This window comes from Mobula birostris, chromosome 4 (assembly GCF_030028105.1).
Source record: "Mobula birostris isolate sMobBir1 chromosome 4, sMobBir1.hap1, whole genome shotgun sequence".
Lineage (NCBI taxonomy): Eukaryota > Metazoa > Chordata > Chondrichthyes > Myliobatiformes > Myliobatidae > Mobula > Mobula birostris.
The window spans coordinates 203,841,112-203,855,868 of NC_092373.1; the positions used below are offsets into that span (position 1 = coordinate 203,841,112).

The 14,757-nt window shown below is 43.8% G+C and overlaps 1 protein-coding gene across 6 annotated transcripts in view; it reads right to left on the reverse strand.

The window, feature by feature from the left end:
* Nucleotides 1–14,757, reverse strand: part of dysf (dysferlin, limb girdle muscular dystrophy 2B (autosomal recessive)) — a 391,959-nt gene that overhangs the window by 358,756 nt on the left and 18,446 nt on the right. For 2 of the 6 annotated variants that reach the window (XM_072256786.1, XM_072256783.1), the window contains exon 1: nucleotides 9,899–10,324. The exons of 1 other annotated variant lie outside the window; for it this stretch is intronic. In XM_072256786.1, coding sequence (XP_072112887.1) covers nucleotides 9,899–9,992 — 94 coding nt within the window. In that variant the 5' untranslated portion in view covers nucleotides 9,993–10,324. Of the gene's footprint in view, nucleotides 1–9,898; nucleotides 10,325–14,757 lie in introns of those variants that run through there. 3 more of the 6 variants (XM_072256785.1, XM_072256788.1, XM_072256789.1) reach the window with 3 other exon arrangements.

The window sequence follows — 14,757 nt, forward strand, 5'->3', positions numbered from 1 at the left end:
GAACTGAGGAACGGGAAAGGTGTGACCACACTAATAGGGTTGTATTATAGACTGCCCAATAGTCAGAGAGAATTGGAGGAGCAAATCTGTAGAGAGATAGCAGACCGATGTAAGAAACAGAAAGTTGTAATAGTAGGGGATTTTAACTTTCCACATATTGACTGGGACTCCCACACTGTGAAAGGGCTAGATGGTTTGGAGTTTGTCAAAAGTGTTCAGGAAAGTTTTCTAAATCAATATATAGAGGTACCAATGAGAGAGGATGCAACACTTGATCTCCTATTAGGGAACCAGACAGGTCAGGTGTCAGAAGTATGTGTAGGCATACATTTTGGGTCCAGTGACTATAATGTCATTAGTTTCAAGTTAATTATGGATAAAGATAGATCTGGTATTCGAGTTGCGATTGTAAATTGGAGAAAGGCCAATTTTGTGGAGTTGAGAAAGGATCTAGGAAGAGTGGATTGGGATGAGTTATTTTCTGGCAAGGATGTGTTCAGTAAGTGGAAGGCCTTCAAAGACGAAATTTTGAGAGTGCAGGAGTTTGTATGTTCCTGCCAGGATTAAAGGCAAAGTTAACAGGCACAGGGAACCATGGTTTTCAAGGGATATTGGCGATCTGGTTAAGAAAAAGAGAGAGGTGTGTAGCAGGTATAGGCAACTAGGAACAAATGAGGTACTTGAAGAGTATAGAAAATGTAAGAAAATACTAAAGAAGGAAATCAGGGAGGCAAAAAGAAGACATGAGGTTGCTTTGGTAGATAATGTGAAGGTAAACCCGAAGGGTTTCTACAAGTATATTAAGAGTAAAAGGATAGCAAGGGACAAAATTGGTCCCCTAGAAGATCAGAGTGGTCATCTATGTGTGGAGCCTCAGGAGATGGAGAAGATCTTAAACAGTTCTTTTTCACCAGTATTTACTCAGGAAATTGGCAGAGTGTATATGGAAGGAAGGGAAACAAGCAGTAGTGTCATGAAACATATAGAGATTAAAGAGGAGGAGGTGCTTGCTGCCTTACAGCGAAGAAAGGTAGATAAATCCCCCGGGCCTGACAGGATATTTCCTTGGACATTGAGAGAGACTAGTGTATAAATTGCAGGGGCCCTGGCAGAAATATTTAAAATGTCCTTAGCCACCGGTGCACTGCCGGAGGACTGGAGGGCGGCTCATGTTGTTCCGTTGTTTAAAAAAGGCTCTAAAGGTAAACCAGGCAACTACAGACCTGTGAGCCTAACGTCAGTAGTAGGTAAATTATTGGAAGGTGTTCTGAAAGATCGGATATACAAGTATTTGGACAGCCAAGGGCTGATTAAGGATAGTCAGCATGGCTTTGTGCATGGTACATTGTGTTTAACAAATCTTGCAGAGTTTTTTGAGGAGGTTACAAAGGAAGTAGATGAGGGAAAGGCTGTGGATGTTGTCTACATGGACTTTAGTAAGGCATTTGACAAGGTCCCACATGGGAGGTTAGTTCAGAAGAGTCATACACTAGGTATCCATGGAGAGGTTGTAAACTGGATTCGAAATTTGCTGTGTGGGGAGAAGACAGAGAGTGGTAGTGGATGATTGCTTATCAGACCTGAGGTCTGTGACTAGTGGTGTGCCTCAGGGATCTGTGCTGGGACCATTGTTGTTTGTTGTCTATATCAATGATCTCAATGAAAATGTGGAAAATTGGATCAGCAAGTTTGCTGATGACACTAAGATTGTAGGCATTGTGGACAGCGAGGAAGGCTGTCAAAGCTTGCAGAGTGACCTGGACCAAGCGGAAAAATGGGCCAGAAAATGGCAGATGGAATTTAATGCAGACAAGTGTGAGGTATTGCATTTTGGAAGGACAAATCAAGATAGGGCATACACAGTAAATGGTAGGCACTGAGGAGTGTGGAGGAACAAAGGGATCTGGGAGTTCAGATACATAATTTCCTGAAAGCGGCGTCACAGGTGGACAGGGTGGTGAAGAAGGCTTTTGGCATCCGGGCATTCATAAATCAAAGTATTGAGTATAGGAGTTGGGATGTTATGGCGAGGTTGTATAAGACATTGGTGAGGCCAAATTTGGAATATTGTGTGCAGTTCTGGTTACTTAACTATAGGAAAGATATCAGTAAGATTGAAAGTGTGTAGAGAAGATTTACTAGGATGTTGCCGGGTCTTCAGGAGTTGAGTTACAGGGAGAGGTTGTACAGGTTAGGACTTTATTCCTTGGAGTCTAGAAGAATGAGGGGAGATTTGATAGAGGTTTACAAAATTATGAGGGGTATAGACAGAGTAAATGCGAGTAGGCTCTTTCCACTTAGATTAGGAGAGATAACCGCAAGAGGACATGGCTTTAGGGTGAAAGGGGAAAGATTTAGGGGTAACTTCTTCACTCAGAGAGTGGTGGGAGTGTGGAATGAGCTGCCACCTGACGTGGTAAATGAGGGGTCAAGTTTTAAGAACAAATTGAATAGGTACATGGATGGGAGAGGTCTGGAGGGTTATAGACTGGATGCACGTCAATGGGACTAGCGGAATAAAGTTTCGACACAGACTACAAGGGCCAAATGGCCTGTTTTCTGTGCTGTAATGTTCTATGGTTCTATGGTTCCTAAAACCTGTTATCTTTACCTATTATTCTGACATGCATATACAAGTTTTGTACCCTCAATCTTTTTTACATATGAAGACCTCCCATTTACCAAGTACACCTTTGCCAGAAAACAGCCTGTCCCAATCCACACTTGCCAGATCTTTTCTGATACCAGCAAAATCAGTCTTTCACTAGTTTAGAATCTTGACCTGTGGACCAGACCTATCTTTTTCTGTATTTACTTTGAAGCTCGTGGCATTATAACCACTGGATGCAGTGTTCCCCCGCATAAACTTTTGTCACCTGCGCTGTCTCATTCCCAAACAGCAGATCTAGTGTCGCACTTTCTCTCATTGGGACTTCTATGTACTGATTAAGGAAACTTTCCTGAACACATTTGACAAACTGTATCCCATCCAGACCTTTTACATTATGAGAGTCCCAGTCAATATGTGGAAAGTTAAAATGGCCTACAATAGCGACCTTCTTCTTCATGTGCCTTGCACGCTACACACTTGGGCGATCATGGCTCTCCACATCGAACAATCCCGTAGAGCGTCAATGATATCTCGCACACTTAGATCAGTTAGCTCTTTCACAGTGTTCATATATTTTCTTCTTCGTTTTCCTTTTCCACATTTCCCAGACATACGGCCTTGTAATGTAAGGCATTCTATTTCTCCCTTTCTGATGACATGGCCCAGGAATTTAAGTTTCCTCTCATTTAATGTTCTCATTAAAGATCTTTTTGTATGGGCACGTTGGAGTACTGTCTCAATAGTTACCCTATATCTACATGATATTTTCAGCATTCTTCTAAGAAACCACATTTCTGTTGCTTCTAAGTTTCTTTGGAGTTCCGGTGTTATAGTCCATGTTTCGGAAGCATACAGCAAGATTGACCAGATGTAACATTTTAGTAGCCTAAGCCTTGTTGTCATAGAAATGTGTTTGTTGGTAAAAATGGGTTTCATTTTTTGGAAGTTGGTTTTGGCAATGGCAATTCCTCTTTTTATTTCTACTCTACTTCTAGCATCTTGTGATATAAAGCTACCAAGGTAATTAAAGCTGGTCTTTTGTTCAATCTCTTGGTTACCGATGTACAATTGGCAGTTGGGAGTATCCTTCTGTTTTGATATTACCATACATTTGGTTTTTTTACAGTTGATGGTTAGACCAAAATCTGTACTTGCTTGTACTACTTTGTCTAGGAGGATTTGTAGGTCTTCTGCAGCACTTGCTATTAGGGTGGTATCATCTGCATATCTTATATTGTTGATGTTAACACCTCCAACTTTTATCCCATCTAGGTCTTCTATTTCTCTGAGAATCATTTCACTGTAGATATTAAATAATTCCAGTGAGGCAACGCATCCCTGTCTAACTCCTCTTCGAATTTTAGTCCAACTGCTTATATTATCATCAATTTTTACCGCCGCCATTTGCTTCCAATATAAATTTTGAAGCAGTTGTTGGTCCCTTCCGTCAATTTTTAGCGAGAATTTGAAATAATTTTTCATGTTGCACTTTGTTGAATGCTTTAGTGAAATCAATAAAACATAAAAAAGCATCATTTTGATAATCAATTGCCCTTTCTGAAAGCTTTCGTAGTATGAAAATTGCATTCCTAGTTCCTCTATCCTTAATAAACCCATATTACAGTTTAGAAGTTTCTGGTCTTAACTTGTTTTTAATTCCACCCAGAACAATTCTCAACAAAATCTTTATTATGTGACTCATAAGACTGATTGTTCTATAATTTTCACAGTCAATAGTTCCAGGAATTTTTGGCAGAGTTATAAATACTGATATTTCAAGAGATCATCAGGCAATACACCAGACTCATATATGCCATTAAACAGTTCAAAAAGGATATCTATGCCCGGATCTTCTAGGGCTTGTATCATTTCTACTGAAATTTCAGCAGGTCCAGTGGCTTTACCATGTTTCATGCTTTTCATTGCTTTAGTTATTTCTTCTTTGGTAATATGTGGGACAGAATTAGGGTGTTTAACATCTGGGGGTTCCCCTCTATTATATTCAAAAAGCTGTTCTCATGTTCTTTATCAGGATCTGTTAGTATGGATCCATCTGCTGATCTTATGCATCCTGTAGAGGAGGTTTTCTTAATTCCAGTAATTTCCTTAATTTTCTTGTACATTTCTTTGCTGTTGTTAATACGGCCTCCTACTTCATTGCATTTTTGAGTCAGCCATTCTACCTTTGCAATATTGCACAATTGTCTGGTCCATCTGCCTAGCTCTCTGTATTGCACTTCACTAACCTTCTTTGTTCCATCAGATCTAGAATTGTTTTGGTTATCCCCCCCTTGTTGGAGTGTTGGATTTCTTGTTGGATTATCTCCTCTGCTGATTGCTGTATAGCATATTTAAATCTGACCCGAATAGGTGTTGTTTCGTTTTCGTTGAGGTGTTCTTCTACAGCTGTCTTGAATTGCTGCTTAAGTATGCTATCATTTTTAAGCACTCCCAACATATATTTCTTTCTCTTTTTTCCATGTTTCGGTTTCTTTAATTTTGTTTTGATGGTAGCTATTACTGGGTGGTGATCTGAACCACAGTCTGCTCCTGGGTAGGCTTTAGAATTTATGATATTATTTCTAAAGCATTCATTGATGGTAATGAAATCTATTTGATTCCTTGTTCTATCTCCAGGGCTAATCCAAGTACACAATCTACGTGGATGGTTTTTATACCAAGTACTGGTGATCACTTGGTTGTTTCTGACACACCAATCAGTAAACCTTTCTCCATTTTCATTTTTCTCCCCTAATCCAAAAGGTCCTATGATGTTACCAACCCCTTTCCTGTCCAGCTTCGGAGTTAAAATCTCCCATGACTAGTTTTATATCCTAAGCACTGTCGAGATCTTCATAAAACTTGTTGATATCCTTTTCATCTGCATTATTTGTTGGCGCATAGGCTTGGATTATGCTAATGTTAAAAGGGTTACCCCTTAATTTAACTAAAAGCAGTGGGTTAGATATCGCCCAATATCCCATAAGACATTTTGATACTTGTTTGTTTAAAATAATTCCAACTCCATACATATGCTGTTGACCTCCAGAATACATTATGAGAGAAGTATTCTTAGTGAATTTGCCACTGACATTCCATCTAATTTCTGACAGGCCTAAGATATCAACTTCCAACCTTTTTATTTCATTTAATGTGTTGTCCAACTTTCCTTTCTGGTAAAGTGTATGGATGCTCCATGTTGCTACCCTTGGCCTTTCCCTGTTGCTTACAGTCTCTGGATGACGGTCTGGTGTCACCTGCAGCCCATGACTACCCCTACCGAGCGAGGTGTTGTTCTGTTCATTAGAATCAACCCCATTCACACTGTTGTCTGGTTTCCTTCTTTTGTTTCCATGACTGACTAAGCAGAAATTTCAACGGTGGTTTGCCGTTGCCTTCTGTTGCCGCAGTCTAACTAGAGCATTTGACCTCTACTGGTGTTCCCGACTGGGAATGTCGCCCAACCTTTGCTGCTGTTGTACAAAGACAATCCTCCACCAAAGCTTGGAATCCAACTCCCTGCTGCCGGAGACTTCAGTGATTTTAAGTGACACCACCACCATTGGTCGGGTTATTTTTCTGGCACCAGACACTCGCCATAGACAGAGCTCCTTCAGCGAGGCAGGGTGCACCCGGACCTGAGCCCGACATGAAGTCAGAGTTGTCTTGGGTGGGAGAAGCTATATAATCGCTATTAGCATTTCCTGATATTTAGTCAGGACCCAACCACCTAGCGACCTTATGTTTCTTAAAACAGTCTGCAATCTCTCTACAAATTTATTTCTCTAAATCCCTCGGACTGTTGGGTGGTCTATAACTTAGCCCTATTAATGCCGTCAAACCTTTCTTATATTTCAGTTCCGCCCATAGCACCTCACTAGACGAGTTCTTCAGTCTGGCCTGACTGAGCAGAGCTGTGACATTTTCCCTGACTGGTAAAACTTCCCTTCCCCCTTCAATCCCTCCCATTTTGTCACGTCTAAAATAACGGAACCCCGAAACATTGAGCTGCCTGTCCTGCCCCTCTTGCAACCAAGTCTCACTAATGGTTGCAATATTATAATTCCAGGTGTTGATCCATGCCCTGAGCTCATCCGCCTTTCCTACAGTAACTCTTACAGCTCAGTACACTAGTTGCACAAATGCTCAACCTTTTGATTCCTGACTTTGAGTTGGCAGGAAGAGATTTGATTTGTGCTGCACTCTATTCAGTTAGATTTTGCCCAGCATTGGTTATTTTAATGTCTGCAGAACAGCAGATAACTATCAGTTACCGTGATTCCTTCATGTCTGTCCTTCTCCCAGAGTCTGTTCTGGAGGTAACACAAACAGCTCACGACAAATTCCACACGATCCCTATCAGGGTGGGAATAGGTGCAGCCACAATGACTGCTACACAAAGGCAGCATCCCAGAATCCAGTTACAGTATTCAGTGAAAGGGTGTACAGAAATAACTGAGATTCACCCCTTCCCACATGGAGAAATGGCCAAATTCCAGTCCACACATACAGGTAAAGACGTGTAGGATGATACTTGTGTGAGCACGCACACAGGCAAACTCAGACGCCCCACTCACGTGCACATGGACTGAGATATACATAGTCACATACACATTCACACAGAGTCATGCACAGACATAGACACACACACACACCTCTATCCACACACATCAATATACAGGAGGGAGATTGAAAACCTGCTTGAGTGGTGCCACAACAACAACCTGTCACTCAATGTCAGCGAGACAAAGGAGCTGATTATTGACTTCGGGAGGAGGAAACTGGAGGTCTACGAGTCAGTTCTCATTAGCACATTGGAGGTGGAGAGGGTCAGTAGCTTTAAATTCCTTGGCGTGGCATTTCCGAGAATCTGCCCTGGGACCAGCAGATAAGTGCTGTTACAAGAAGGCAAGGTAGCACCCCTGCTCCCTTAGAAGTTTGTGCAGATTCAGCAAGTTTCCAAAAAATTTGGTGAAGTTCTATAGCTGCAGAGTGGAGAGCACCCTGACCAGTTGCATCATAGCCTGTTAAGGAAACACAATTGCCAGGAAGGGAAAAGTCTACAGAAAGTGGAGGATGCAGAAAAATCCATCATAGGAAAAGCCCTCCTCACCATTTTTATTTCCATTACACCGCTGGCGTTTAGGGCAGCGATAAAGGTCCTCCATTTCTGGCGATGTTCAGGGCTTCTTTCGTCATGTCAGTAGCTTTCTCTCTGTTTTCACTACTGTCAGTCACGCAGGTCCCTAATGAATACCACCACCCTCAGAAGTAGAAAGATTGTTCATTGCTATTCCCATAACAACTTTGTTTGACTAGTCAGGGTTGTTAGCCCCGAGCTGAACTTGCAAAGCTAGATGGCCTTGTGGTTTGGAGGCTCGTCTGGCCTCTACCCTTTGACTTGGGTGATGCTACCCAGAGCCAAAGCATAAAGCCCTGACTCCATTCAACATAGCTGTCTGGGCTATTGAAGCATACAAGCCTCCAAACCTCAAGGGTATGGTCCTAAGTCCCTACCACTGTGCACATTTAAATGGAGCGCTGCCACATGCCATCATCAAGGACCTTAGGTCCCACATCACCAGGTTCAGGAATAGTTATTACCTTACAACCTGAAGCAGTGTGGATAACTTCACTCTCCACAACCTACAGACTCACTTTCAAGGACCCCACAATTCATACTCTTGATATTATTTATTTATATATTTGCAGAGTTTGTCTTCTGTTACACACACATTGCTTATCACTCTTTGTGCATGTCTAGTTTTACAAAAATTATATTGCATTTCTTTATTTTCCTGTAAAATGCCTGGGAGAAAATGAATCTCATTGTAGTGAATGGTAATATTTACACACTTTAATACAAAAATTTTACTTTGAACTTTGAAGCTTAGCCAAAGTAATATTAAAATTCTAAACCCTATTAAATAGTTGTAAAGCAAAAAACAATTGTGGATGCTGAAAATGTTATGCAAGTTGTCATCGGCTCACCTGGGGTCGATACAGAAGGTCGATTGGAAGTTCAGCCCAGGGTCTATGAGTCTGAGAGCCCACTGGGGAAATCTGAGGAAGAGAGGGAGGAATAGAGGAAAGGAACATGGGCAGATGGGACTAGCTCGCTGGGCTACAAATTCAGCACTGATGAGTTGAGCTGAATGGCCTGTTTCTGTGCTATATGACTCCCATGACGAAAACCAATAGAAATACAAAGCAGCACTTCTAAAATGGTTGGAGACTGTCAGAGTCTTGTGCTGAATCTCAGCTTCAAAGAGCTATCGGCTTCAAAATGAAACTGCGGGCTTCCTCTCTATATATGGAAAGAAATTAAAAACTTTGGAGTTTTCCTTTTTCCTTCTGATCCTGGAAGGTGGGGGGAGAGGGAGAGGGGGGAGAGAGAGGGGGAGGGAGAGGGGGAGGGAGAGGGGGAGGGAGAGGGGGAGGGAGAGGGGGAGGGAGAGGGGGAGGGAGAGGGGGAGGGAGAGGGGGAGGGAGAGGGGGAGGGAGAGGGGGGGGAGGGGGGGGGGAGGGGGGGGGGAGAGGGGGGGGAGGGGGGGGGAGAGGGGGGGGAGGGGGGGGGGGAGAGGGGGGGGGAGAGGGGGGGGGAGAGGGGGGGGAGAGGGGGGGGAGAGGGGGGGGAGAGGGGGGGAGAGGGGGGGAGAGGGGGAGAGAGGGGGAGAGAGGGGGAGAGAGGGGGAGAGAGGGGGAGAGAGGGGGAGAGAGGGGGAGAGAGGGGGAGAGAGGGGAGAGAGAGAGAGAAAGGGAGAGAGGGAGGGAGAGAAAGGGAGAGAGGGAGAGAGGAAGAGAAGGAGGGAAGGAGGGAGGGGGAAAGAGAGAGAGGGAAAGAGGGTAGACAGAGACAGGAGCACCAACCCATTCAGCCATCCCCAGCATCCAGGTCGCTGTGTTGGAATGGTCCACATCGCATTCAATAAGTGAATCAAGAGCTGCAAATCTCGATAAACGCATCCACCGAGCGCAGTGGAAGAAGCTTTGCAAACTAAGTAATGAGCCTCCTGCCTTTGTTGTAACGTTAAGTTTCGCACTTAAAGAGCAGGATGGCGAGCGAGACCTCCCCGAGAGGTAGGCAGCCAGCCAGAAAGGGGCTGTGAAAACCCTTGTAATCGGTGCAGAGCTGTCACCGCCGCCAGACACAAAAAGCTGAGTCTGCCTCCTGAGAATTGAAGCATTTGCGGTGAAGCTTTTGCTATGGGTCTGTGGGCGAACAGACCCCGTTAACCCGGCGCTCGCTCCCTCCGCCAGCGGCTGATTGCCCGGCTCCGTCCTTACCTCTGAAGCTCAGAGTGGCCACTGGGTCGCTGTGTCTGCCGCTCTTTTCCACGTTGGGAAGGTTCCTCGCCGCAGACAGCAGACATCGCAACATGGTTCAACTTCAATGGGACGGAAAACAGAGCAAAATAGAGTCCAGAAGAGGGAAATTAGTCCAGGAGAGGCGCACCAGGACTGGCACGGTGCAGGGGAGTTGTCGAGGGTGAGTTTCGCCTTTTTCCGACACTCCCAACGGGGGAAACCGTTCGCTGGTAATTTCTTGTCCCGGGGGGAAATGACAATCCAAGCTCCTCCCAATAAATTTAGGAAAAGCTAGATACCTTTCAAGATTTAACCCTTGAGACTCACGGGATTCTTAAGTTCAAAAATTCCAAGTAGATTTGTTACCGAAATATGAATGCAGCGTACAACTCTCAGCTTCGTCTTCATCACAGACAGCCACAACGCAAATAAGAACCATGGAACGAACTCATTCAGAGAAATAAAGCATCAAGCACCCCCACACCCGCCCGACAAAAAGAAATCTATTTCACTTCTCTTTGTTCCGGTTTCTCAGCCAAGACTGCAACTATGCTCGCTTTGACCGTCGAAACAGAGAAACCATCACTCACTCCCATATCATCGTCAACATCAGGACTAGAAAAGAACGGATAGAAGTCAGTCGACGTTTCAGGTCAACACCCTGCATCAAGACACAACAGTGTTTCTGCAGCACTAAAGAAGGGTCTCGGCCTGAAAAGTTCATTTCCATAGATGCTGCCTGACCTACTGAGTTCTTCCAGCATTGTGTGTGTGTGTGTGTGTGTGTGTGTGTGTGTGTGTGTGTGTTACACCGGAATCTGGAGAAACTTACAAACTACTAGAGGAATTTATTGGGTCAAGCAGTAACTGTGGGTCGGGATGCAGCTGTTGACGGGATGCAAATGCGAAGGGGTGTGGTACAGAATTTAACTGTTGATGCCCCAGGTCAAAACCCATCATCAGGACCGCAGACACATTGCTTATCCACTGTGATGCAGGTCTTGACCTGAAATGTTGACAACTCCTTCCCTTAGAATCAGGTTTACTAACATTGTTGTACACACACTGGCTTTATTAGACACACCTACTCGTTGATGTGATAATGAATTTTAAGACATGCTGCTCCATAGAAAACAACCCATGTTTGTCCACTGCCCTTTAATCCTGGTAAACCTCTGCACCCTCTCCAAAACCTCGAAATCTTTCCTATAACAGGGTGACTATAACTCCATGCAATACTCCAGCTGTGACCTAACGAGAGTTTTATAAAGCTGCAACATAACTTTCTAACTGTTGAAGTCAATGCCTCAACTACTAAAGGCAAACATGGTTATTTGAGGTACTGTCACCTTCCTGTCAGACTGAACTAATCTGGCCAGTCCTGCAGAAGGGTTTTAGCCTGAAATGTCAACTGTACTTTTTTCCCCACAGATGCTGCCTAGCCTGCGGAATTCCTCCAGCATTTTGTGTGTGTTGCTCGGATCTCTGGCATCTGCAGATTCTCTCTTGTCTGGCCATTCTCCTCTGACCTCTCTCATTGACAAGGTGTTTTTGCCCACTGAACTGTCACTCACTGGATGATATTTTTGTGTTCTGGACCATTCTCTGTAAACTCTAGAAACTGTTGTACGTGGAAAATTCCAGGAGATCAGCAGTTTCTGAGACACCCAAACTGCCCTGACTAACACCAACAACATTTCATGGTCCAAGTCACTTAGATCACGTTTTTTTCCCAATTCTGATGTTTAGTCTGAAATACTGTACCTCTTAAACATATGAATGTTAGGAAAATAAAAGGATATGTGTATTGTGTAGGCAGAAGGGATTAGTTTAGTTGGCTATTTGATTACTAACTTATTTGGTTTGGCACAACATTGTGGGCCAAAGGGTCTGTTCCTGTGCTGTACTCTTCTAAGTTCTATCTAATCAGCCAATCATGTTACAGCAACTCAATGCATAAAAGCATGCAGACATGGTCAAGAGGTTCATTTGCTGTTCAGACCAAACATCAGAATGGAGAAAGAGTGTGATCTAAGTGACTTGGATGGTGGAATGATTGTTGGTGCCAGACAGGGTGGTTTGAGTATCTCAGAAACTGCTGATTTCCTGGGATTTTCACACACAATGGTCTCAAGAGTTTACAGAAAATGGTGTGAAAAACAGTGAAATATCCAGTGAGTGGCAGCTCTGTGCATGAAAATGCCTTGTTAATGAGACAGATCAGAGGAGAATGGCCAGACTGGTTCACGCTGACAGGAAGGTGACAGTAACTCAAATAACCATGGGTTATAACAGTGATGTGCAGAAGAGCATCTCTGAATGCACAACACATCAAACCTTGAAGTAGATGAGCTTCAGCAGCAGAAGACCATGAACATACACGCCTCCCGTACCTAATAAAGTGGTCACTGAGTGTATACGACATGAAATTTATTGTTTTGTGGCAGCAGTACAGTGCAAAGACATAAAATTGCTATAAATTACAAATTAAATAATTAATGCTAAAAAAAAAAACAGAATAATAAGCTTCAACACACACAACATGCTGAAGGAACTCAGCAGGTCAGGCAGCATCTCTAGAACTGAATAAACAGCCAAAGTTTCAGGCAGAGACCTTCATCAGGAATAATGAGGTAGTGTTGATGGGTTCTTGGACCATTTAGAAATCTGATATCAGAGAGGAAGAAACTGTTCCTAAAATATTGAGTGTTTGTCTTCAGGCTCCTGTACCTCCTCCCTGATGGTAGCAATGAGAAGATGGCACATCCCGGATGATGAGGGTCCTCAGAGATGGATGTCACCTTCTTGAGTCACTGCCTTCTGAAGATGTCCTCAATGATGAGGAAGGTTCTGCCCATGATGAAGCTGGCCAAGCCTACAACTCTCAGCAGCTTCCATACCAATGCAACCAGTCAGAATGCTCTGCACCGTACAGTATATCTAGAGAAATTTGCAGGAGTCTTTGGTGACATAACAAATCTCCTCAAACCCACCATTAAGTAGAATCACTGGCTGTAATGAGCACCTCAGGCCTGTGCGGGGAGCCAGAGAGCACTGGGCTCTCTGGAGGAAGTCACTCTTTGTAATACGGTCTCCTGGTGCTTTCTTTTAAGCTTGTTAAGTTTGTTTTGATAGGCTGAGGGATTCCCTGTTACTTGTACGATTTAACCGGATGCCCGATTAGCACTAATCGCAGGGTCCTAGTTTTGACAACGTCATATCTCCCGGTGCTGCTCGGCCAAGCCACCAATGTTCTGTTGGAATTCTTACAAATGAACTCTGGTCGCCGTCTCTACATTGGAGTCCACCTTTCCTCTGCACTTGGGTTCCAACATTGTGACAATGGCCTTCCTTGCATCAATACGTTTGGGCCACATGCGTAGCAACATTTGCAGGCTGCCCAGCACAATCCTCACTGAATTGATTTGATGAAAACAAAGCATTTCACTGTATGTACATGTGGCAAAGTTCACATCTCCTTAAAACTTCTCCTCCCACCACCCCCACCAACCCATCTTAAAAGTTATGCCTCTGGCATCTGTCATCTGACTATCTGTGCTATCTTCTCAACTCATAATTTTATAAACTTGTATTAGGTCTCCCCACATCCTCTGACTCCAGAGAAAAACAGTACAAGTTTGTCCAACCTCTCCTTGGAGCACGAACTCTCTAATCCAGGCTGATTTCTGTGCCCTCTCCAAAATCTCCACACCCTTCCTGTAATGGGGTGACCAGAACTGCATGCAATACTCCAGATGTGGTCTAACTAATGTTCTCCACAATTACAACACGTCTTCCTGACTCATACTCAGTGTCCTGACTGATGAGGTCAAGCAGACCATCTGCCTTCTTTGTCAGGCTACCTACTCACATGGCCACTTTCAGGAGCTGTGGACTTGGACACCAACACCCTTTATATATCAATGTTGTTTCGGGTCCTGCCTACAAACATTTACGATGGTTACACTGCCAGTGGGAAAATTTCACCACATTGTCACGAGATAACATTATGAGGGTTGGGGTGGAGATACATTTCCACCAAAGGATAGCCTGCAGATCACCCTTGGGAAAGGTGTAGCACCTGCTTAGCCCCACCCATCAGAAGTCGTGGGAGCAGGTGGTGGATGGTTGTATGACCAGCTCGTGCATATCACAAGTCCTGGTTATGCCACTGATGCCAGGCAGCCAGTCTCTGAAGAGTATTGATATTGGTTGGGGTGACCTGTCTTCTAAAGACACTGCCCAGAAGAAGGCAAACCACTTCCGTAGAAAAATTTGCAAAGAACAATCATGGTCATGAGACCACGATCACTTACTTCAAATGACACAGCGCATAATGATGATGATCATCATCATCATCATGAAATGATATCAAAAATCCCCACTATCCAGCCACGCCATCTTCGTACAGAACCATCTCGCAGGAGATACAGAAACTTCCTTCTGTCCCTCCTGCCTGAAGAGAAGATACCTCTTACCTTCCTATCATGTCCTCCTTGTGCCCACCCCCTTCCTTTTCTCCCATGGTACAATCTACTTTCCTATCATATTACTTTTTCTTCAGCCCTTTACCTTTTCTACCAATCACCTCCCAGCTTCTTACTTCAAAGCTCAAAGTAAATTGATTATCAAAGTGCATATTTGTCACCATATACAACACAGAGATCCATTTTCTTGCTGGCATACTCAATAAATCCATAATAAAATCAGTGAAAGACTGAACCAACTTGGGCATTCAACTAGTGTGCCAAAGACAACAAACTCTGTCAATAAAAATATAAAAATAACAATAATAGGTAAATAATCAATAAACATTGAGAACATGAGATGAGGAGTAC